This window comes from Falco naumanni, chromosome Z (assembly GCF_017639655.2).
Source record: "Falco naumanni isolate bFalNau1 chromosome Z, bFalNau1.pat, whole genome shotgun sequence".
NCBI lineage: Eukaryota > Metazoa > Chordata > Aves > Falconiformes > Falconidae > Falco > Falco naumanni.
This window is the reverse complement of record NC_054080.1, coordinates 65,410,391-65,433,554: the sequence shown is the minus strand read 5'-3', so window position 1 is coordinate 65,433,554 and position 23,164 is coordinate 65,410,391. Positions and strand designations below refer to the sequence as shown.

At 43.5% G+C, this 23,164-nt stretch overlaps 1 protein-coding gene across 1 annotated transcript in view; it reads left to right on the top strand.

Moving 5' to 3' along the window:
- The window catches only part of RAB3C (RAB3C, member RAS oncogene family), a 139,556-nt gene extending 127,038 nt beyond the window's left edge, over nt 1–12,518 (top strand). Inside the window, exon 5 of the mRNA XM_040580304.1 lies at nt 4,270–12,518. Coding sequence (XP_040436238.1) covers nt 4,270–4,457 — 188 coding nt within the window. The 3' untranslated portion in view covers nt 4,458–12,518. The remainder of the gene's footprint in view (nt 1–4,269) is intronic.
- Nucleotides 12,519–23,164: the final 10,646 nt, after the last annotated feature.

Here is a 23,164-nt window from a genome sequence, read left to right as displayed (position 1 = left end):
TGTGTCCTCTTGATGTCACATTTTTCTCTGGAAGACGAGATGGTGCAGAATGTTTGTCCCTTTGCATATGGGTCTGCTTTCTGGGTTTTTTTCTTCCTTATTTTTTGAAAGCAGGCATAAACAAGTGTTAATAAGTATTGATGAAAAAGCTTTTATGGAGCCAGGGCAAGTGGGAGGCACAGAGGGAACAAAGTCGGTAATTCAGGCTGTTTATGTGTTTGAAGGCAGCTATCCAAACTGCTCTGCATGCATTATAGCTCCCCAGGTGAACAGCAGCACCATGGCAGTGTTCTGGTTGGCCCCTGCTGCTCGAGTGCTCTGTGAGGGCTGCCGAGAGCTTACCAGCTTTCTTTGAGTCAATACTATTGGGAAGGAGATAGATAAGGGAAAGAGACATAGTGTAAGGACAGCAAAGGGAAAAACTGAATTAAACACAAAAATGGCATTTAAATTAGAACATCCTGATGCATGTTCCACAAACATTGTTCGTATGTTCAGGCAGCACTCTGGTATTTTGGATTTTCTCAGCCTCAGTTCTGTTCTGCCTCACCTACGTTCTTGCCTCCTGGGCTTTGTCATATCTTTGCAATAATCTGCTCTGCCTGTCTCATCCAGCAGTACAGATCTTCACGGGTGTGGTAACGTGAAATTCTTTGAGCTCTGTGCCCTGAGCATCACCAGAGAGTTGCCTCACTTCAGGCTTACACTCACATGGAAAATCTCTTCTCTCCATTAATAATGAGCAGTGGAAAAAAAACCTGAAGAAAGTACTAAAAGGCATAGGTCTCAGGCCCTTATACACAAGCATTTTAGAAGCTTAGGGTGTCTGAGCATTATTAGTAAAATAATTGCAAGATGAGTCAGGAGGAGAGGAGAGGTCCACAGGGGGAAAGGTCTGCAAAATATTCCATAACAAAATGGAAAACAACCAGAATTCAGGTATTTTTTCCAGGCACACTGCTAGGAAAAAAGCCCCATATCTCTGAAACTGTTCCACAGACAGCGTTACTGTTAAACAAAACAAAACTCAAAAAAACCAAAACCACCACTATAATTTATTGGGATCTTTTGCATAAGGTAGCACTCAAGTAGGGAATTGAATCCCCTGCGTAGGACAATTAGTTGCTGTCCAGATGGCAACAGCACTGTTGCAAGGGTCTTTGCAATGGTGTCTTCAGCTGCATCAAATGAGACTCTGAACTCCTGTTCTGCTGAATTCTTGTAAACCAGCTGGTCCTATGTGCCCTCTACATACCATGATCCTGTGGCACTGATTACTTTAAACTGTGCACAAAGCATCTCTTGACTGTCTTAGCTGGCTTCAAAGGACCATTCTGTGTGACCATTTCTGCATATGCCAGAAGAGTATCCAAAGACCATCTGCAGCTGAATCCATACTACAGCAGCGACTGCCTGGGAGGAGCCCACCAGCATACCCTGTTCTCTACTTGGCATGTTTGCCAATGCATTTAAGAATATAAATAGTTCCTATCAGGTTGCCTGTGCACAACAGGGGCTGTGCATGCGATAATCTCCAGAACTGTACAAACAAATTCCCACCTGTACAGTTCCTTTAAAGAATGAAGCTCATACTTTGTTGTGGAGGCAGCTGGGAGTTCAGTCACTTTCTCACAGGTCAGTGCATTCTCTCATCTGTGCAGTATCTAGCTAGGGAGGTCGTGGATCACCCAGGCAATTAATGACTAAGTTGATGGGTTGTGTATACAGGCATAGCCTGATACCCAGCTACACCTGTACTGTAATGGCAATTTCCTTCTTTTATCAAAATCATCACTGAAATTCCACAGATTTCATCACAGTAGTAGTGTCTATTTTTTATTGTATTTGAATAAGCATGTTTGTGCTTGAACATTCTGTAAGCCTCTATTTTATTTGGAGAATGCATGCTTCTCCGTTTTTCACAGTGTTCTTATGCAGAACATCCTCACCGTGATGATGGGCCTGTTTTCTTTATCCTGTCCATGTTACAGTATTTCCTGATGTGGCTGTCCTTACTTCTTTGTGATTTTCCCTTTCACTTCCTGCTTTTCTCTGTCCAGATGTCTTAGCTACTTGTCATATCTGCCACTTCATGACCATCTCATGTGCCAGTTATTCTGCCTTCCTATTGGTAAAAACTACTCCCCTCATAAATGTCTTTAAGATTCGTCTTCTTCCTGTTGTCTTCTCCAAGGCTTTGTTGTGCTGTTTCTCAGGCATTCTCTCATTGTCCCTCAACCCTCCTGCCCTCTGGTCCTGCCTGTTCCTCTTTGGAATGGCTGCTTTCCTCCTGCACTCTGTGGAGTGGAAACTAGCAGACCACGATGCTGTGCTACAGCTGCAGCCGGGTTTCACCACAGAGCACTGAAAATGTGGAGGATCTTCCTTCCTTCAAGCAGTCCCCAAGGGATCTGAACAGTCTTCTCCTGTGTGGAGCTCTGAAAGAGGGCTGAAGCCACCAGCAAGTGAGGCTACACTGGCTTTCCCCATTTTCCTTCTAGTTTAGAACAAAGGAGATGTGATTCAAACCTCCTTTCAGTATATAATTTCTGTAGACGGTCTTTCATTATGTACAGTTTTCCTGCTTTCCAGAGAAATGTGGAAAGGAAAAGTTTTCACAGCAACTGTGAAATGTAAATATGTTTCACTCATACCTGTGAGGTTATCTTCACACTTCTTGAAGACATTGATATAAGTTGTATGACCAAAACCCTGTGCAATATTTATACCTTTTATTATCTAAACTACCTATGAACACTAAGTTTGACCAGTGCTTAGATCCTATGCATTTAAACAATTCAGCACTTTGTAACATTTCAGCACAAGGCACGTTATGTACATTAAAACCATGAAGAAAGTTCAGAACAGAGTTAAGTTTTTGCATTGGTTATTAGTACACGTTGGGATATCACACCAAACTAAACATAATTATCTGCTGTAATTCTAGGCTAGTGTTCAAACATGCAACATCCACATGGTAAGCAGATAAAGGACTGAATGTGCAGATTGCATCCTGTTTAGATGGCATATTGAATACATAGTACTCATGTGATCCAAGTAGTGGCATTTAAATTTCAAGTGGCCTTTCAAAGCAGAAGATTAGCCCATTCACTAGGAAAAAACCACAATAATATTAAAAAAAAAAAAAAAAAAAAAAAAAAAGTTGGGTTTTGCCATTCTGCCAAGAATTTCAAGTGATTGACATTTGATTACTGGGATTTTTTTCCTAATTAATCATGGTGGTAGTTGCACATTGTTATTCAGATTTAATCAGTAAGAATCAAAATAGTTTTGCAGAGGCTAAGCCACTTCTGTAAAATTACCAGTGAATTAGATATTTTGTAAACTGGTTTAATATTGAACCCTTAGGTAGTGGAAAGACAGAGGCAGAAGAAAGTTTTCAGTTACCAGGCAACGCTCAAATGAAGAATGTAGTAACTGTCGGAAAAGGTGTAGCATGGAGGAAAAGGCTTAGAAAAAAAACAAATCTAAAAAAAAAAATGTTTTGCAAAAGAAGCAAAAACATGGGAAGACCCAGTCAGTCCTAGCAGAAGCCTGCTGGCTTGCTTCCAGTGTCCCTTCTGGGTTAAGGATAGCTCTAATTTTTGCCTTTGGAGTAGTTGTTGGGAATGGACAGATAAAAAGTCCTTCTGTATAAATTAATTAAGGAAGATTTATTTATTATGTGTGTTTGTGTAATTATTTTTTTTATTAGTTTGGTTTGTGGGACTGGGAGTCCCTTTGGTCCCACAGATTCACCTCTAACTGAAGTAGACTGCAGAAATCTTCCCTTGTCTTGCTTGATTTTTTACCTGGTTATTTTCAAACACAATTGTCTCTTTTGGAGCCGGGTTAATGGCACGATGGAAGTGACTGTTTACAGCTAAATAATGCTCAGAGTAACACAATAGTTAGAGAGGGAGCCGTAGATTATTCCTTCCCAATGGCTGGATACATAGGGCATTTCTAAAATAATAATACTCTCAAATTCCTTTCAATCTTTAGATTAAACTGTTTTAAAGTAGAATTTGTCTAAGGAAATGTATCAAAAGTCTTGATTTTATCTGGCTTGATATAAAGCAAATAGCAGTAGTGTAATTACTCTGGTTGTGTTACAATTTCAACTGCTCTTCCAATATCACTCTTTTGTATGTGTGCTCTCACACATTTGCTTTCTGAGTGTCTCTTCACTCTTTCTGGCCCAAAAGATGTTTGTATATTTGTTGGAGATACTGGAATATGCATCAAACCTGTTGTTTATTTTCTTAGGATTTGAGTTTTTTGAAACAAGTGCCAAGGACAACATTAATGTCAAGCAGACGTTTGAGCGACTTGTGGATATCATCTGTGACAAAATGTCGGAAAGTCTGGAGACGGATCCCACCATTGCTGCCAGCAAGCAGAACACACGGCTAAAGGACACCCCTCCTCCACAGCAGCCCAACTGTGGCTGTTAATGCAGCTATCAGCGACGGCAGCTCCAGCGTGTTCTGTTGCCAACAGAGTATTTATGAATGGTCTATATGCCTTTATTTATACTGTCTTATTAATTCATTTGGGAGAAAAGTCTTTTATTTTACAGCTGGTCGAGTACGCATATGGAGATGGAGAGGTTATTAGTCTGAAAGGACGATCCATTTTTTAGCATCTGGCTTTTGCATGCAGGATGGCTATTAGTTTCTCTTTCCTTTTTTGCTGTTTTACATTACACTAACTTCAGCTGGTGCCATGTCCTCAGACCACATTTGCCTAGAATTGACGCTTGCTTCATCAGTTTCAAATTACATAGTTGAATCCTTAGGGTAATGGCCAAGGTGTTTTAGAATAAGCTTTCAGATGCCCCTTATATTTTCTCCTGATTGAAAATAAATTTCAAAGTATTCCTCTAGTGAGCCCATCCCTCATTCTGCCCAGATCATTTTTCTAAGGGACACTTCCTGGATCATATTGCCTTGGAAAATCTACACATTATGTTACGTATCCTGGCTGATTGGAAAATGTGGAAGTTAGAAGTTCGTTCCTGGACCCAAAGCAACCAAATTTCCCTGTGAGTTTCCAACTGGATAAGAGTATTCAGTGCAGACCATCAGAGATATTAGGTACTTCATCCTGTTTGGGTAGCTAGTGTGTTTACATTTCCGTGGGAGTTGCACACCTATTTAATACTTTTCTGAAACTGAACTTAAATTTCTTATTCTATCATTAAGGAGATCCCAGTAGTACCTACCCCAGTAATGGAGGGTGGACTAGCTTGTTACGTTTCTACCTGCATGAGACATTAAACACACAGGTCTATATTACTCCTGACAGAAGCAAATCCATTATGTTCAGTTGTTCATAGCAAAAAACTCTCTTGTCATGTTGCTGTCAAACCTCCATAAGTTTTCAGGAACTTCACCTGTCATTCAGTCACTGAGACAACCATCAGAACACTGGCCTGTATGTTACCCAGACCTATTGCAGAAGTGGTGCCAGTGTCAGTGAACAGGAGTTTGGCCTCATTTTTGCTTTGATGAGAACATCTATTTGGAAAAGACAACCAGAATTTCACAGAACTTTTAAAAACTTTAGGAGTAATAAAATATTGTCATCATTTCTTGCGTTAGGCTGAATACATTCATAAGATCACCAAAAGGCTGTGTAGATAGCAGAATAAAGTACACAGTCTTTTTTAATAGTTTTAAAAATTTTTCCTATTTCACAGTTTTTGAAAGTATTCCTCTAGTAATTGTTGGTAGTTTCTTACATCTGTGCCCTGGAGTACTTCATATAACGGCTTTACATGCACCACAGTGACATTTTTTAACTAAGCAACGTCATTGAATAGGTATTAACTGTTTTATTTTTACAATTAGACAGAATCTGGGACAAGGCTGACATTTCTTAAACTGTATGCAATGGGAAAAATTGGAAGACAAAGAAGGGAAGTAACACAAAGTACTGCCAACTGCTCACAACTGCAAACAAATCCCTCTACACACCACTTTTTTTGAAGGTCATTTATGTAACTCCTGAAACACACTAAGAGAAAATGGTCACTTTTTGGGTTTTTTTTTTTTTTCTGATTAAATAATCTACATACACTTTGACACAGTAAAAATTACTTCCAAACAAGGCGTATTAGACATGTACAATGGATATGCCACAGGGTGTTACATTGGCTGCCTAACTTAAATGAATCAATGTTCTTTCTTCAGTCTGGGGTTGTAAACCGTGTCTGTCCTGTTAACTAGTTTACTTAAGCACTTATTTTCCTAGAAGACATGGAGACTGGACTGCGTTTGTTTACTTCCATGGAAAGAAAGCACTGTCCATTTTGGGGCTGATGAGCAGCCAAGTGGAAAAGCCATGTGCTATCCCAACCATAACTCTGCCTCTCTCCGGGGATGCTGCTTTTCTCTCCCCTGTCTAAGGCAGCATGCTGATAACTGTGCTGAGAGACTTTCATTAATACGTCTTCACCCGATAGGTACCAGCTGCTTCAGAAAAAGAAGTTGTAAGAAGCTGAGGAAGCTTTGTTTGAGATGGTAGGAAGTTTTCCATCCTTTTCTTGTTATGTGCAGTTATTCCCGCAGTAGAAAAAGGATCAGGGAAGCCTTGAGACAGCACACAGCTTCAACCCTCAAGTCCTTTAGGAAAGGTTTCGTTTGTGTTATTAGTCTGAGCCCTCTCAGGCAAGGCAAGGAGAGAGGAGGATGTAGTCACATCTTACATGAGCTTGGGCGTATCCTGAATCATGCAGCATGGCTAGAAGTGCAAGTATTCTTCCAGCTTTGCTCTGGGATGCTTGCTGCAAAATGGTCACCTCCTGTGCACAGTGTAACAAGGAGAAAAGATTCCAAGATGCCCCTTGTGACAGCCACACCTTGCCTGCACTCTATTGCAATGAATTGCAGACCCTCCTTGCCTCTTTATGACCATATAGACTCTAATCAGTGTTAGCAATACTTTATTAGCATATATCTTTTTAAACAAACTGAGTGATAGATAAATAGTTCTTTACTTACATAGGATTAATTAATTGCTTTTCATTTTACATCAAAAGTCTGGGCAGAAGAAAAACAGCAAAAACAAAGAGGGAGAACCTCTCCTTTGTGTTTCTGAGGCCACTAACCTCCCAGGCCTCCAGCATGTCTGACCTTCTGCATGGGATGGGGAGGATGGGGAAAGCAGCTGCCTGAGTAAGGTTCCTCATCACACTGTCAGCTGTGTGTGAAAAGGCTCGTCTGAAGTACAGCAGCAGAACCAGTCAGTACTGAAAAACTCCTAGGACCTTTGTACTGACACTCAGATATTGTCACAGAGTTCAGAATTAGTCAGTTTAATTTTTAAGATGTTCACATCAAATCCTTGGAGGTTTTCAAGATCAGACTGGCTAAAGCCCTGGGCAGACTGCTCAGACCTCTTAGTTGAAACTGTTTTGAGCAGGAGGTTGAAAAAGATGACCTGTTGATATCTCATCAAACCCAAATTATCCTATCATCCCTTCCTCTGAAATTGAAAATGCGTAGAAGTACATCTTTTCTTAACAATCAGAGTTACCAACTGTTGGAAAGTAGGCTTTGATTTTCCATCACAGGTCATCTTTTGAAGCCACAGCCTTCACAGTGATACTGAATTTTCTGCTGTAAAGTTTGGTCACATTTAGATCAGAGGCATCATGATCTCAGTACCTCTTTCAGCTGGAACCCGGCTATCGTAGAGAAATATGAGGGACAGAAAGGCTTTTGGAAAGCAGCTTACCATCCCTTCCCCAAACATTCTGAAAATGCAGCTTGAATTCTGAGGGAGCTAGCAGGACTGGGATTTTCATTCTATTTAAAATTATGCTTTGGCCTTTTCATAGGGCAGGATATCCAAGGGCAGCCTGTGACAATCTAGTTCAGCTCATTCAACCTAGTTTGGCTCCTATTGACTTGTGTGGTAAAACTGAAATTTTCTTAAATGCAAGTAGAGTTAGGCTGAACAATTTTGGAAATCCCATCCCAACCTGATCAAAGGCCAAAATTTAAACAATCAGTGGCTCATTCTTCACACATATCCAACAGTCACTGATTATAAATTGTTGAAGGAGACAAGCAGGATTTGGTTAGATCCCTGGTCTATCTGATATAGGACAGTTCTGTCAGGAGAAAGTACCAGACTGAACAGAGTTATATTTTAATGATGGAAGAGGGCTGGATCATTAAATTGAAACCTGGGGTAAGAGATCCAAAACTACTTTAAGCCTCATCACAATTCTTAGTGAAAAAGTACTCACACACTTTGCGCTAGTTTGTTGTCACTCCCAGCACAGAAATAGGACTGAATGTCATGGAGCATTTTTGGTCCAGCCACGGATAAACCCTTTAGCTGAGCCTTAGGCCACTTGGTGAGATACAGCAGCTGCCACACAGAGCACGTTAAGTTTCTGAGATTAGATGCCTTTGGGCAGAGGGTCCTGAGCTCCATAGTGCCAGCTGAACTAATACTACACAATCCATTTTCCAGGTTATGATCTAGACTAAAGCTTTTAGCAGCAGGCTAATCCTGTGCATGGGTAACACACCAGCTTCATCATGCTCTGGCAGCGTCTTGCTTGCTGCATGCTCAAACTAGTACTCAGAAAATGCCTTGGGAGCACACAAGAGCATGGGATGCGACTGGTTCCTGCGGTGCCTCCTGGTACTGACCTGATGAAAGCTAGCAAGCCCGGCTGGGTTGAACCTTCCGATGCGTGTTTTCAGTTCTAAGAGTTCATGTTCACAAGCGTTCTAACCTTATAACACAACTAACTTAATACTGTACCTTTTTGTAGTTGTTGTTGGTGGTGGTTTGTTTATTTAGACCTGTTTGTTTGGTGTTTAAAATACATATGAGTTAGCCTGATTTTCTGTCAAAAAAATACTCTTTTGCTCTGAACAGCTGTGTATGTGACTGTTACTTGGAACTGTTTGTTCCTTTGTGCTTATACTTAATGTAATGCCTAGAGAAACTACCTGAGCAACTACATTGATGTGGCCTTTCCAGAGCACCACTCTGAAAGATTTTCTTCGCAGCCTGCTCAGCTCTGTATATTCAGCTGTACCACCTGCACCTTCTTTATTTAAGGAATGAATTGCTATGTCAGGGTGCACAAAATCTGCTGGAGTCTGATCCCAACTTTGAGAATGCTTGGAATTCATCATTTTTAGGACAAAAATAGTGGTACATTAATCTACGTCTGATGGTGATGCCTTCATTTCTTCAATAGCAGATGAATGATGATGCATTTGCATTCCAAAAGAAGCCCCCCTCCAAAATTCCACTCCTCCCCAGCTAACCTTTTCTGTATTTGTTTGTAAGAGGCAAGTTTTATTACTTGCATTTGTTAGGGCATCAAGTAAATTAATGTTCTGCTGATGAACAGATTCCTCCTTGGCCTGTGTCCTATAAACAGACACACAATGTGTGAGCCTAGTTCTTCTTTAGGATGTGAGACCATGAGTATGTAAATCCTCATAGATAAAGCCTCAGGGGGTGTAAAACAACATGTCTGCACTTATGCCAACAGGGGAGTGAGTTGCATTGATTTACATGATTTAATCCATACACTCTGGCTCCAGATTCTCCTTCGTTCATCATTTGTCAAGTCTCCCTTTACAGATGAAAGTTGTTTCAATTATTTGAATGATTTCTACCAGTTTTCTTTATTAAGGGGTAAATGCAGTTTGCCTTTGCAATTTCAGCTCTCATTTTTCTTTTTTTCTTCTTCTTCTTTTTTTTTTTTAACTTTGTTTATCCATGGATTTTCATGGAAGCAGAAATTCTAACTATACATAGCAGTACATCTTTGACACTCATTCAGCTCCTGCTGTTACTTGTTCATGGTCAGTGCAGCCTTCCCCAAATGCCACAGTGAAATTTAGCCATAAATTCTCATTAGCACCAGAGATCAGCTTGGTGACATTTGCAGACCATAGGTTTATTACACATGGTTCCAACAGATGTAGATGGCTTATCATGTGTAGAATAAGGTACCTGGTATTTGATTTAGGGGGAAACAAAAGTCCTAATCTTCTGATAACTTCAGGGTCATGCATAAGATGCAGAAATGAAAGCTACAGATTCCTTACCACTTCTTGTGATAAATTTCCTCAAGTAATTCTGACATGTACCTGCAAGTAGTGTTAAATGAAATGTTTGTGCTGTAACTCCTGTTTAATATTTTGTCAGTAAAGTCAGATGTGTCGTGGCTCAGTTGGAGTGTCAGAATATGTAACCTATATACTAGTGTTTGTGGAATTCAAATGTCTTAAATGTTGCATGAAAATATGTTATAAAAATAGATATGTTTTCTATTTTTGAATACCTCAAAACTGAGGGATAATGGGCCAATAAGTGCAATATTTAATTATTTACTCAGTGTATATAAACTTGTGTGAAAGGGAGAAGTGTCATGTATGTGTGATAAGCTGTTGATGATGCCTGCGTGGCTTAAGATTTCCAGTAGGTGTATGTGTCTTGTAGTAAAATTTATATAGTAAACACTTTACCAGTGTAGTGCAAGAACATTCTTAAGTCATTTAAACTATTTTTCATATATGAAACAATGGTAAAATATATTTGTATGTTTACTGCAAGTGCATGTCAATTTTACTTTTACAGTTGTGAGTGTCCTTTTTGAAAATTATCTTGTTAGACCAACACAAACGGGACAGTACTTTCAGTCAGAAGATACTTGCAACCATTTCTAAATTATCTGTGTGTATTTTTAAAGCATGTTCTCTAGAAGCATTAAAAGAACCTCCTAGAGATCAGCAGTTACATTATTTATTCTTAAAAATCAGTAACGTGCTTTGTCTGCCCATACTGCAAAATATTATGTGAGCATGTTTTCATTAATCTGATACAGTTAACTCATAATACTTAAATGAAATACTAAATAGGAGTACCCAGTACTTTTGCAGATGACATGCAAAACTTCAGTTGGTGCCCTGAGTTAACATTTTTTTGAATCGTCACTTCTGCAAATTTTCTTAACTTTTCTAGATCCTAAAAGTGGAAGATACATCCTTAAATATATTGATCCACTCAACTGTTACATGGTCTTCACTGTTCAACAACTCTACCATTAGCAGTAAAGCTGAGGTATAAATGGAAACAAAATGTAGCCCAGAACTTAACCATGAAATTAAAAGGAGACCTCCACTAATTTCTTTTTCCTTTCCTGTTATCCTTGCATATTTCTAATAGTTCTCTAAGCATACAAGCGAGGTCATCATTATTCAGCTAAACCCTTGGGTACATTTGGGACCTTAAACCCTGAATCACTGATCTGCCATCATGGGTTCCCAGCTGTGCCCACAGACTCGGCAGAGAGAAGTTCACTCTGTTAATTCTTGCTGCATCTCTGGTTTCAAAGGAATGTGTCATCTGCCTTAGGAATTTGCTAAATAGGTCACTGATTCTGAGCCAAGGGGAGTAACTGGTTTTACTGAACAATATTCACAACAAATTATTTTCATTAGTACCAAGTTAAAAGGTACATAAGTAGACTTCTAGTTTGATCCAATGCATTTTTGTGACAATGTACAAGGTTGAATTAGGTTTGGGGGTTATTTTAAATTAGCTTGATCAGGAAAAGAACAAAACTCTAAGACATACTGGAAACCAGTATCATGGTTTTCCTTTGCTATGTCATCAAATAGTTTCTCTGAGAAAGCTAAGTAGCCGGAATGCATTAAGTAGCACAGGGCGTCACTTGTAATTATGTGAGCAGCCCTTAAATTCTCCCTGTTTTTATACCTTCTGCCATGAAAACTTCTGCAAAATTATACATACCAGAGTGAAATGAAAATGTACGTTGAGAGAAATTTGGGTTTGCTTAATAAAAAAATGAAATTCTCAACACCTTTGTAGCTGGGCAGCTGACAAAATAAGTCATAATATGAGATGCCACTTAAATACAGAAATACAGGCTGCTACTGAACTGAGGGTGCTTTAGCTAAACTTTTTATTGCGAAGTGACCTGACTATTCAAGGACTGGCAGATAATTTTACCCAGCTTTTTTATTATTCCTCATAAATATGTGATTACCTGTACGGGGATAAATGCTTACCTTGAAAATATGTAGCTGTTCTGGCTCCCTCAAGCTAACTTGCTTGTCTACTTGTTCTTGAAGAAAAGTTGAAGTACTTGCTTAGGATACATTTGTGAGGGGGTGAGATTCAATCTGTCCCTCCTCCCCCAACTTTTATTGCAATATAGTTACTGTGGTTCTAAAAAATATGTTAGTTTAAAATGCTGCTGGGTGATAAATTTCGTGAATCTTCTGCATACATCCATGGGAGCTCTTGTCTGAAAGTAAAGTACAAGTTTTATCCATGTGCAGAGTTTTAATTCTGTGTGGACGTAGAGACCATATGTATTCCATTGGATATTCTGTTTGTATGTGACTTCTGTATTCCAAGTGGATTTTGTTTGTTTAATTTTTTGTTGGAAGGTTGGTTTTTTTCTCCTTTTGCAATTATAATAAATATTCAAGAGACTATATTAATGAATATGTCAGCTGTGGTGACATGGTCTTAACTCCCTTCCTCCCTCTATTTATTTCATTTCACATATTAAAACCGGGAAAGGATTACTCCACTTTTGACAAAATAATGGACAACGATACCACATCTGCAATAACTGATTTCCTTAGTATCCTCTCAGTAGCACTGGTGAGTTGCAGTTCTGTTTGAATACCACAGAAATCACTGGAGTCTTTGTCCTAGGGTTGGCAGGAGAAAGACTAGGCATTCCCCTACTAAAAGCATACTGTTGTCTCAACCCACACACTGACCCTTTAAAATGGTGCAAAGTTTTTTTATTTTTACGTTTCACTGTATAAACTGCTAAATATCTGTGCCTTCTGGATGCTGTTATTACTCCGTCGTGTAATCTTAGCCCAAGTGAGCCGTCTCAATTGTTGTGGGTGGTATTCCACACAAATTGTGATATATCACTGTCCAGGTGTTGCTTTTTTCTAGACATACACATGCCCCTGTGCTAATTTCAGCCCTTCTGTGACTCTTTAATTTATTTTCCCTTCACTTAAGTCCTAATCTTCAACCAATCTGTTGAAGAGGTCGCATCCTGTGCTCCCCAGATCCTGCTCGCAGCAGTCCACCTACAAACTCCTTTAGCATGTTCACTCTCATCGTTCCACTGTGTTTCAATCATGTTCCATTTTTTCTAGTATATTACATCTTATCTACAGAGTAAACATTGTCTGATTAATGCCTAGTTCTCACTCAACACCGAGTGCTTCCTACCTTGCTTGGGATCCCGTATCTCTAGGCAGGTTTCTGCTGAGGAATCTATCCATGCAGCTCATTGCCCTCACTCACAGAGCTTCTCTTTCTGGGACAGACTCTTGCCATTGACATACCTCTGAGCATGAAACTTCTTTATTCCTCCCAGCTACCAACAAAAGCAGTGTCTTCTCCACCTACTTTCCGCATGCCATTGCTCTGTGAGATTTGCCCTGATGTACTTGCTTTGCCTACTAGGGTGAGTGGAAGACCAGAGGATGAAGGACAAGAAGGGGAGGATAGCAGGGCAAGGAACAGATGACTTCTGACAGGTACCTTGGGAATGAGAGGATTCTTAAATTGCTGTTATTTTTAGTATGTTGGGACTTTTACCATATAGAACTAGAGTAGAGAAAATCACAGATGGGTAGATGAGAACTGTGATGTACTGGTACAAAACCTGTCTCAACAGCAGGTGTTTCTTGCTCAAGAGTACCCGTTTTTATCTTCTTTCCAGTCAGAGAAGCCTGGAGACAGAGGAAGATAGTTCCTAACCACCAAAGAACAAGACGTCAGGAAAGATGCTGTAAAGGGGAGATATAAAGTGGCACAGAATAGATTCCCAGCTTTGAGTAAGAAAGGGCAAAAGGCAGAATGCCCCAGTGAAGAGAGAGTGGATGACTTTGCAATGTGATTCATCAAAATCAAGAAAGACAAACTTTGGGCTTACACCTGACGGAAGAGACTCTGCAAGTTAATGAGAAAACTGAGGCAGTTTAGTGCAAGGAGCGTTAGTTATTTTTTTGTTCAGATCTTTGCAGCTCTTGAGCTGTAAAGCAAAAATCTAAGGTTCCTTCAAAAATCTTACCAACTGCCTTGCTATATCTGTTTGTCTGTTTGCACTCATGCAAGATCCTCAAGAACTAAACTGTAAGTCAGAAGATTTACAGTTTAACTGTCTGACATCGGGAAAATATATGCTTTAAGCCATGGTGAACTCATATTATCACTGCCAGGCACAGGCGATGGGAAGCTAGTGTGAGGTCCCATCCTCAGTGACGTCCTAGCCAGTGGGTCTGCCTAGGGTCTGGTCCTCAAGAAGCTGAAGGTGCTGGAGGAGTTGCAGGATTAGGAGACAACCTGGCCAAGTGAATGACCAAGCCTAAGGGTGGCTCAGGCAGCTCTGCAACCCAACAAAGTGGGATGGAAAATGAGACCAGAGACTACTCCAACTGCAGAAAAAAGGTGTTGAAAGGCCAAAGATCTGAAACCCCTGTCATTCAGAAGATAAAAAACATCTTGGAGAATTAGAAACTCTAGTATTGCACTCTTCACTTCCCAACAGCTGAATGAGGGGAGGTTATCTGGGGCCTCCTCTGAGCAGGAACATGATCTCCTGAGGAGATACTGTGTTTTTCCTGATATCCAAACATGTGCGAAGGGCATGCCTTGGGCAGTCAAATTGTCACTTCTAATGGCACAGTGCATCTAGCCCAATGCAACATGGCCAGGTGGAGACATAAGTATACTCATAGCAGGGCAGCCTTGCTCTGTGGCCTCTGTTGGGCTCTCTGAGGCCCCAGGAAGTACATGTGCATTTGTTCCAAACCAATGCCTGTAGTTAGAAAATAGATCTGTGAATAGCTGTAGAACGTCCAAGGATGCCACGCAGGACGTCTGTCTCTCACCAGCCTCTTGAAAGTTTTAAAGCTTAAATAAGGTTTTAGGAATATAACATCAGACAACCATTTTTTAAAACCCTGCCCTGCTTTTCTTTCAAGGTGGTGTACCCTATAAGCAAAGCTGGCCACAGCACATTTTCACTTTTACCATTATTTTTAATACTCAGCAAAGCAGAAAAAAGCTTAGCCCCTGACCCAAATACTGCCAGATCCTTTGCAGGTCAGCAACACACGGCATGCAGCTTGTGCTACTCTGCATGCTGCCCTGCCAGCCTTAGCAGCGAGGTGGCTGTCAGCTCAGGCAACAGCTGGTGGATGTCTCAGGTGGAACTTGCCTTTGAGCCATCTCTTTTATTTCTGTTGGGAAACAACATCAGGAATTGTGTAGAAAATAAAGCCCATTTCAAATTGCAGTTTCTCTTTTCAGTAATTGACAATAGGAGGAGGAGTTTTAGGATGCCTTCCCTGCATGAGGGTACATAACCATCCACATACCACCCGGCACTAAGGTTTCCCTGTATAACTAAAGCCAACATACAACAAATGTTACTCTGTGCCTGTGCAGGATAAAACCATCTGCACTAGCATTATTGACAAGCTGGTTAAACAGCCTCCTTTCACCTTGCAGGGAACAGGGACCATCTACCAGGACAGAGGTACCTGGTGGCCATTTCAAGGCTACAGGAGGTCACTTGACCCAGGGCCCACACCGGATTTCAGACATAGCCTTTCATTTCACGATTCCTATGCTTTTGTTCAGTAGAATGGCTGCTATCAACTTTTATTATATGGGTGCTTTCCATACCATTGTATATTGGGACATAAGCACCTGGCCCTGGAATGAGAATTTTGGTCTGGAAATTGCCTAATTCCCCTTCTGCATGTGATTCCCAGTTTTCGTGCACTAATTACTTTCCTGATATATAATAGTAGAGATCACTGAAATATTAGAGTGGGGATTTTTCCTATTGCATTAGCAGATAACATCTTCATTATAACATTTCAGAGGGAGCCAGAAAGACAACTTAGTAACCTGCTAAGCCTTCTCTCTTGCATTACCAGTCTTGGCTAAAGGTAATCCAATGCTTTCACAGTGCCCTAATGCAGAAATCACTAACTCAGAGTGGTAGGTGCCTGGCAGCTGCTACCAAAGCAAAATGGGGAAATCATAGAATGACATTTTGGAGATGTGCTGGCAACAGACTTTCCCCCTGCATTGAGCTCACTGGTGGGCTAACCTCATGAGCTTGGGCCAGTGGCCTTGGTGTCTCAATGCTAGGCAAACAGATGCTTTCTCCCCCATTCACCACTTATATTCCAAAGAGAAACTGCGACGTTTTAGTGCTGGGATTCTGGGAAGTGAGTCTTATTTTTTGGAAAATGCAGTCACATAACCAGAAGAAACATTGACTGTAACAGGAAAGGTGTGGATAAATGCTGCACTCAAATAATAAACCACAGCGTTATGTACATCATGATGATGAGAGACAAGCCACAGCAGAAGAAGGCAGATGGGCCTGGATAGTTTTGATGACCACAAATACCATGCAAAGCCACTTCCAAGTATGAGCAATGGAAACTATGATCTTGTGGGCAGCCCCTTTCCTGGTTGCCTGTTTGTCTTCATCCACCCTTCACAATCCATCAATGTGGTTTCTGAGCACTGCATTTGCTTGGGAAGTGCTGCTCCAGCCTGACAAGCGGGGAGTTACACAACTCAGCTAAAAGAAGGGACGGAGAAATGGAAAGGAGAGGGTGGGTCCACAAGAGGTGCACTAAATCTTGGTGTAAAGGCAATACTCTTCAGGAATAGGAATAAAGTTAGTAAATCAGGAAAAACTTGGTCCCTCTATTTTAGAGGTCCCAAGGCTTCTGGCAAGTCAGAGCTCTGATGTGTGCCGTTGGTAAAGCTTGCCATAGGTCTTACACCCTGGGCTATGCACACCTGGGTATAGAGATCACACAGGGTGGTCACTAGGACTTGTTGCTGCAGCCCCACACTGTTGTGATCAGCACGGCCAGACATCAAATTAGTTGGGTTATTTCAGCATAACATTTAACTGCCTGATGCTTTTGAGTTCATCTAAACATCTTGCTTTCTCCCTTCTGCCTCAGTACTTTTCTTTCAACTGAAAAACAGATGCCAGAAATGTCTTTTGACTGACCATCACTTCTGGTCTCACAGCAAGAACCAACCCTTGCGTTACGCAGCACCCCATACAGGTACTACAAATCTCTCCCACCTCCCTCCCAGCCCCTTTTTTCCTCACTCCCCTTAGGAAAGAGTGGCAGGTGCCTTTCTGCTGTGTGGTTTACAATTGCATTAGATTGACCTCTAATGTGTGCGTGCCGCAAACACACCTCACTGCACGTTGCAGCCATTCAGAGCCACCTGACAGGGCATTGTCCTTGGACATGCCACCTGCCAGATGGCAAGGGGAGACACAGGCACACAAGAGGGGAAAATTAACCTTGTTGTATTAAATTGCATAAAAGAAAGCAGCTGAGAGGAATCTGGATCAGAAGTGACTTTCTTGACTGTGCCTGCAGGCTGAGGGCTCACTGCTGGCCTTTTCCTGCACCCTTGGAAGACCTGCTTGCCAAAAGAGGTGGCTGTTATTTATTACTTTTGCATTTGTTATTGGTGTTACTGTGATCACCAAGGCACTCACCCACCTCCCCATATTACTTTCGCCTACCTGAGCGGAAGCCATTTAGAAAGGGGCTGGCTCAGAAACTGATCCCATCCAGCGGTGACTTCAACCATCAAAGCTGGGGTTTTTAGGAACACCACAGGGATCTGTACTGGGAGAAATCAGGAGACAGGGTAGAGGCTGAGGCATACATAGGGCACGGTAGGCACCAGAACTGACCCTGGGCACAGCCAAGAGGCAGGATGAAAAGGGGCAGCTTTGGGGTATGCAGCTGGATCTAGGCAGCAGCAGGGGAGGTGGCAGTGTGGCATGGGCATGCAGAGCTGTGTGGAGAGCTGGTAAACACCAGGACAGGAGAATGTGGGCTTCAGGGAATACCCGATAAAGGAGAATATGAAAAGGAGGAAAGAGATGGAGGAGCTGGGAGAGCGTCCTGCTAATGGGAAGCAAGAGTGGAGTCTCACCGCAGAGCTGCTGAGGACACCTGTGCAGCCACAAGGGCTTTGAAGTTGAATGTCACATTGAGATGTTCATAGAGTCTGGAAGGGCTGCCCAATTTGGTTTAGCAAATGTGTACTAAATACTTTAAGACTGAAAATTATTTGTTTAACTTACTTAAAATGAGGACAAAACAAGTCAGAATATGATAAACCTTTAAAAAGAGCCAGGTCTGGGGGATTAACAGTCTGAACTTCTGTTCAATGAAGAAATCCCTTTCTTAAATAAGCAAATTTTTTTTTTTCCCCAAAGCATTTTGCCTTGGGAGCAGTTTTCTTATTTCAACTGTCACGCGAGGAAGCTTCCACCGTTAACCCACCCGCTCAACACCAGGCTGCTGCTCAGCCTGGTTGGGCAGATGGGGCTGCCCCAACACGGGAGATTCACTTTCCCATCGCTTTGACCTCCGCAGCTGGGTGCCAGGATCTGAGCACCGAGCCAGGCTGGCGTCCCGGCTGCGGCGCTGCCCCGGCGCCCGCCGTGGGCCACCGGCAGGCAGGCACGCCGCGCAGCCCCTGGGCACGGGGGGCAGTGGCCAGGAGCTGCCCTCCCGACCAGGGCAAGCGGTGGAGCGGGGCCCGCCGAGCTCCAGCACACCGCTGCGCCCAGGGCCACCTGCGGCTGCTTTGCCCACCTTGCCGTGCCTCACCCCGCAGCTGCGTGCCCCAGGGCCCGCCGGAGAACAGGCTGCACAGCGGAGCGTCACCGCCCCCCGGGGACAGCCCAGCTCTAAATCGAGAAAGGATTCTGTGAAGCCTGATTCTGACCTGACCCGTGCCCAGCGGTTCCCGTCGCGGGTGCAGCGGGACGGGGCCGCCCCCCCTGCGCAGGCGGGGGGCTGCGCCGCCGCCGAGGCGGCCAGCAGGGGGCGCGCCGGAGCCGCCGCGGCGCAGTGCAGCAGGGGGGCCGCCCCGCCGCCCCCCTTGGCGGCAGCCGGGGGTGCTGTGCCCCCTCCATCTTTTGCCAACGTTTTCATACATAGTTCCCGGCAGCTTGCCTTTACGTGTGTGTACAGCTCTTTCTCTCTTTTTATTTTCCTTTTTTTTTTCTTTTCTTTTTCTTTTCAGAAGAGGGAGAAGGGCTGTTTTCTCCACGACAGAAACGAGTGACCTCTCTTAGCCACGATGTGGCGACAAGGCTTTTGTTTTTTAGCTCGGTGCCGTCTGCTGAATCCCTTGCAGATAGCTGTATCTGCTACCTCTTACCTGTCCGGATCCAAGCGTGGGAAAGATTTCTTCTCCGCTCCAGCCCTTCCCTCTTTTCCCACACACACCCCATCCTGCTTCGCCTGCAGCACACATTTTGACAGCAGCTGCTAATGGTTTTCCACTCTGTCTTTAATTACAGATTTCAATATTGTCATTCTTCTAATTTCCCGAACCATGGGTCTGAATAGGCGCCTAAAAGCTATATATTATATTGGCTTCATCCCCTCTATTGTCTGGTGCATAGTGGGTTTTTGTCCATACTCCAAGTGCGTCTGAGATGTCTGCTTATTTTGTTAAGAGTTGCTACTTAGGTGAAGGGGAGGAAGAGCAAGAAACAGAAATACTCCATGCTATTAGCTTTCCCAGATATGTGTAAATAAAAGTGATCCAGGATGCTCTCCCACCATCCCTCATGGGTACCCTGGTTTCTGCCTCCCCATGCAAATTCAGCACCCCTGTGCTCCACCAGCCCTGACACCATCCAGGGTGTCAGCCTTGCTCTGAGCACCGAGGGCTAGAAACTCCCTGGAGAATTAGTGCCAAGAGACCCTTTAAAAATTTCCTATCAGCTTTAAGACAAGACATTATGGTTCCATAGCCAGAAACACCTCAGTATTGACAAGCTTAGAGGCTTACCCAAACTTCTGCATTTTTTCAAACAGCAAGGTTACTTGTGTATTTGCCGGTGCTATCAGGTGGGCTCACAGGGCCACCCAAACAGGCTGTCCTGTTCAGGTTCTGCAACCCAGCCAGAATCAGGAGGAGCTGCTGCACAGGTCCCACAGCCTGCAGTGACCTGGGCAGGGGGCTGGCAGGCAGAGATCTTCCCACTGGCAGCAGCTGCAAAGAGAAAGCACAAAGGGAAAACACAGCTTTAATCTGGGCCCATGATGCATGGTGTACTGTTTGTGTGAGCAGAGGTTTCATGTCTGTCCTCCGTCCTCCCCATTTCTTGTCCCTCCTCTGACTCCAGGGACAGGAGTGGGGCAGAGCCAGTTCCAGTGGGGAGACAATAAACATCTTTCCCCTCTTCCTTGCAGCCTCATGTATCCCACTCTCCAGGGTAGAAAGTATTCTGACACGCCATGGAAAGTGGCTTTGCCAAGACAGCAAAGCAAGGAAAATCTATGCAGTGTAGATCAGATGCTCTGTAGCACACTATGAACAATCCCTTGCTGCCTTTGCTTTGCCACATGGCACGCATGTGGTGCGTGAGGCTCCGGTCTGCAAAAATGGTGTATCCCACTGCTAATTCACATGATATTACTGCACATGATATAAATGAAATAATTCACAAAATTTCTAGGTCTTCTCTCAAAACTCTAGCCCTAAGACTAACTCATCAGAATGCTAAAAAAACATCTTTACATTTTCCAAAGTATTTATTATAGAGGTACGCTCGCAAACCTGAATTTTAAAGGCCACCAGACCCACCAGTGAAATAGCAGGAACACCAAATATGTTTCTTGTTAACTCGTCGCCCAGAGGAAGTGGGCCCACTCCTGACCTGTGGTGGTCCATATAGGCAGTACAGTGGCTGGGGATGTGGAGAGTATGTGGACAGACTGGCCCCACTCTGCACCAAGGAGATGCTGTGGATAGCTCAGTCCACTCCATCCTTCCATCTGCCCCAAACCAGGTTTGGAGGCTTTGGGCTGACATTTACACTAACCGGAGGTTTAAAGCTTTGCACAAGAGAGCAGAGCTGGCTGTAAATGCTCATCTGACATCCTCCTAAAATATCAGGAGAGCCTGCCCCATTTCTGTGTGGGAGAAGAGGCTGCTTCTCTCCTTGCACCCCCGACATTTAAAATATTGCAACCTACTGATCTGCCCCCATTCAGCCAGAAGGCAGGCTGAGAAGATGTTCATCTCAGGCAGATGAAGCTTGATGGTCCTGCCCTCACCAGGGAGCTGTGCAACTTCCCTGGCCTCAGTCTCATGGCACGGGTGAGGTGGGCGGGCAGGAGCACAAAGGCTCCCTTCATGCAGTGCCTGCTGTTCCTCTCTTAAAGTCTGTTGCAGACAATGCAGAAATATTTCTCAGCAAGGATACATGCAGGTTGTGAATCCCAGTGCTGCCTCATGACTCCTGAAAGGATGCCGACCTAATTTCTGAAGGCTTTTGTGGGAGGAACATGTGCTCTTGCCCTTTGTATGCCAAAGTGGCTGGGAGGGACAGCCGAGGGAAAGGGCACTGCTGATGCTGCTACCCAAAAATATGCTCACAGAGCAAGGAGCGAGAGGAGGTTTTATGTTCCATTTATGTTCCATGTAGAATCAACTAAAGCTATGGATTTCTCCCTCCCAGTTTTCCCCATCAATTCTCATTTAACGATGTGACTCTGTTCATACTCCTTTTCTCCCCAAGGGAGACAGCCTGGCCCAGCCCACAGCCACAGACAGCTCTGTCAATGTCTGGCTCTGCTAGGGCTGTGCTCCCAGACCACAGCATCCTGCCTGAATATGCCTGCAGCAAGTGATTAGGAGAAATTGTTCAGCTCCAATTAATACAGCAACGGCAACGATCATTGCCTGCAAGAGCATGAAGCCTTAAAAACAGGAAAAGCAAAATCCAGAAATGGCAACAAGATATAGCAACTCACTTAAGGCCTGAGTCTGCTGTGCAGTGGCTTTTCCTGGGGCAGATTGCTGTGACCAGCCAAGGGATTTGCCATGGCCACTTTCACACTGTCGTGCCCCTGCATTTTCTTGCCTATCAGTTAGGTGTACTGTCAGTCAAGGCTTTCTCTCTGAACAGTGTCTCCAGGAGAGAGAACTTTGCTGTAAAAGCCTTTTGTTCCTGGCAGGCCAAGAGTGACCTGGGAGAGCTCATCCCTGCTCCCAGGCCATCCTCATTCTGCCTCCCCTGCAGTTTCCATGCACCCTCACTTCCTCAGTTTAAACAAGGACTGACCTGCACGGCCTGAGGAAGCAGCATGGGGTCTCACCACAGAGCAGAGCAGGGAATGTCCTGGGTGTCAGACAGGGAGAGATGCTTGCAAGTGTAAGGGAGAGCATGGCAGACTTTGCAAACTTAGACCTCGCTCAGAGACGTGGCAGTGAACAAGGTAATTCATGAAGTGGCTGGGTAAAGGAAATGAGAATTATAGTGTATCAGGTATGGAGCAGGTTGTGAAAGTTTGCAGATATTGAGTGAAAAGTGCAAACAATAAGCAAAGCTGAAACTGAGAACATGGGAGCTCCTTCAAAAGCAAAAAGTTTAAAAACCAAACGCATTTTGTTTTTCATACCAGGCACCTCTGTATTTGCTCCTTTTTGAGTGAGAGAAGACGCTGCTCTGCTGCCCTTCTGCAAAGGGATGCAGAGTTTTGCAGGCCAGGGAGGGCAGGGTGATAGAGGTTGCACATTGTGTGACCTGGGTTCATCCATAGTCATGTCCTGCACCTGCATTTGATGAAGGACTTTGGAAACCTACTGGTTTGTGGCTGGCTCGATAGTCTCTACAACAGAACAGCCCCCAGGGACAACAACGCTCTCATGAGGTCAGTTACTCCCCTGCTGCCTGCCCTGATGCTGGGTGAAGATTACTTTGATCCAGGCCCAGGAGCTGCAATGGCCCAAGAGTGACTTTGCACAGAACTCTGCTGTAGGATCTGGTGATCCCAAGGAGTTGGAGGTCCATTAAAAGCTGCTGGAGATGCATCTGCATCTGCAATGGAAGCAAAATCTGCTCTTGATGCAATGCCTCTGCTGATACGCCTGATACGCCTCTGCCGATGGCTGGAGGGCCCAGATAAAGTCATGTGAAATCTTCAGGCAGCAGTCCCTCCCAGGGAAACCCTGAGCAGAGACAAGCCTTGCAGGAAGAGAGACATTACCTGTCACGTTAGTGGAAATTCCC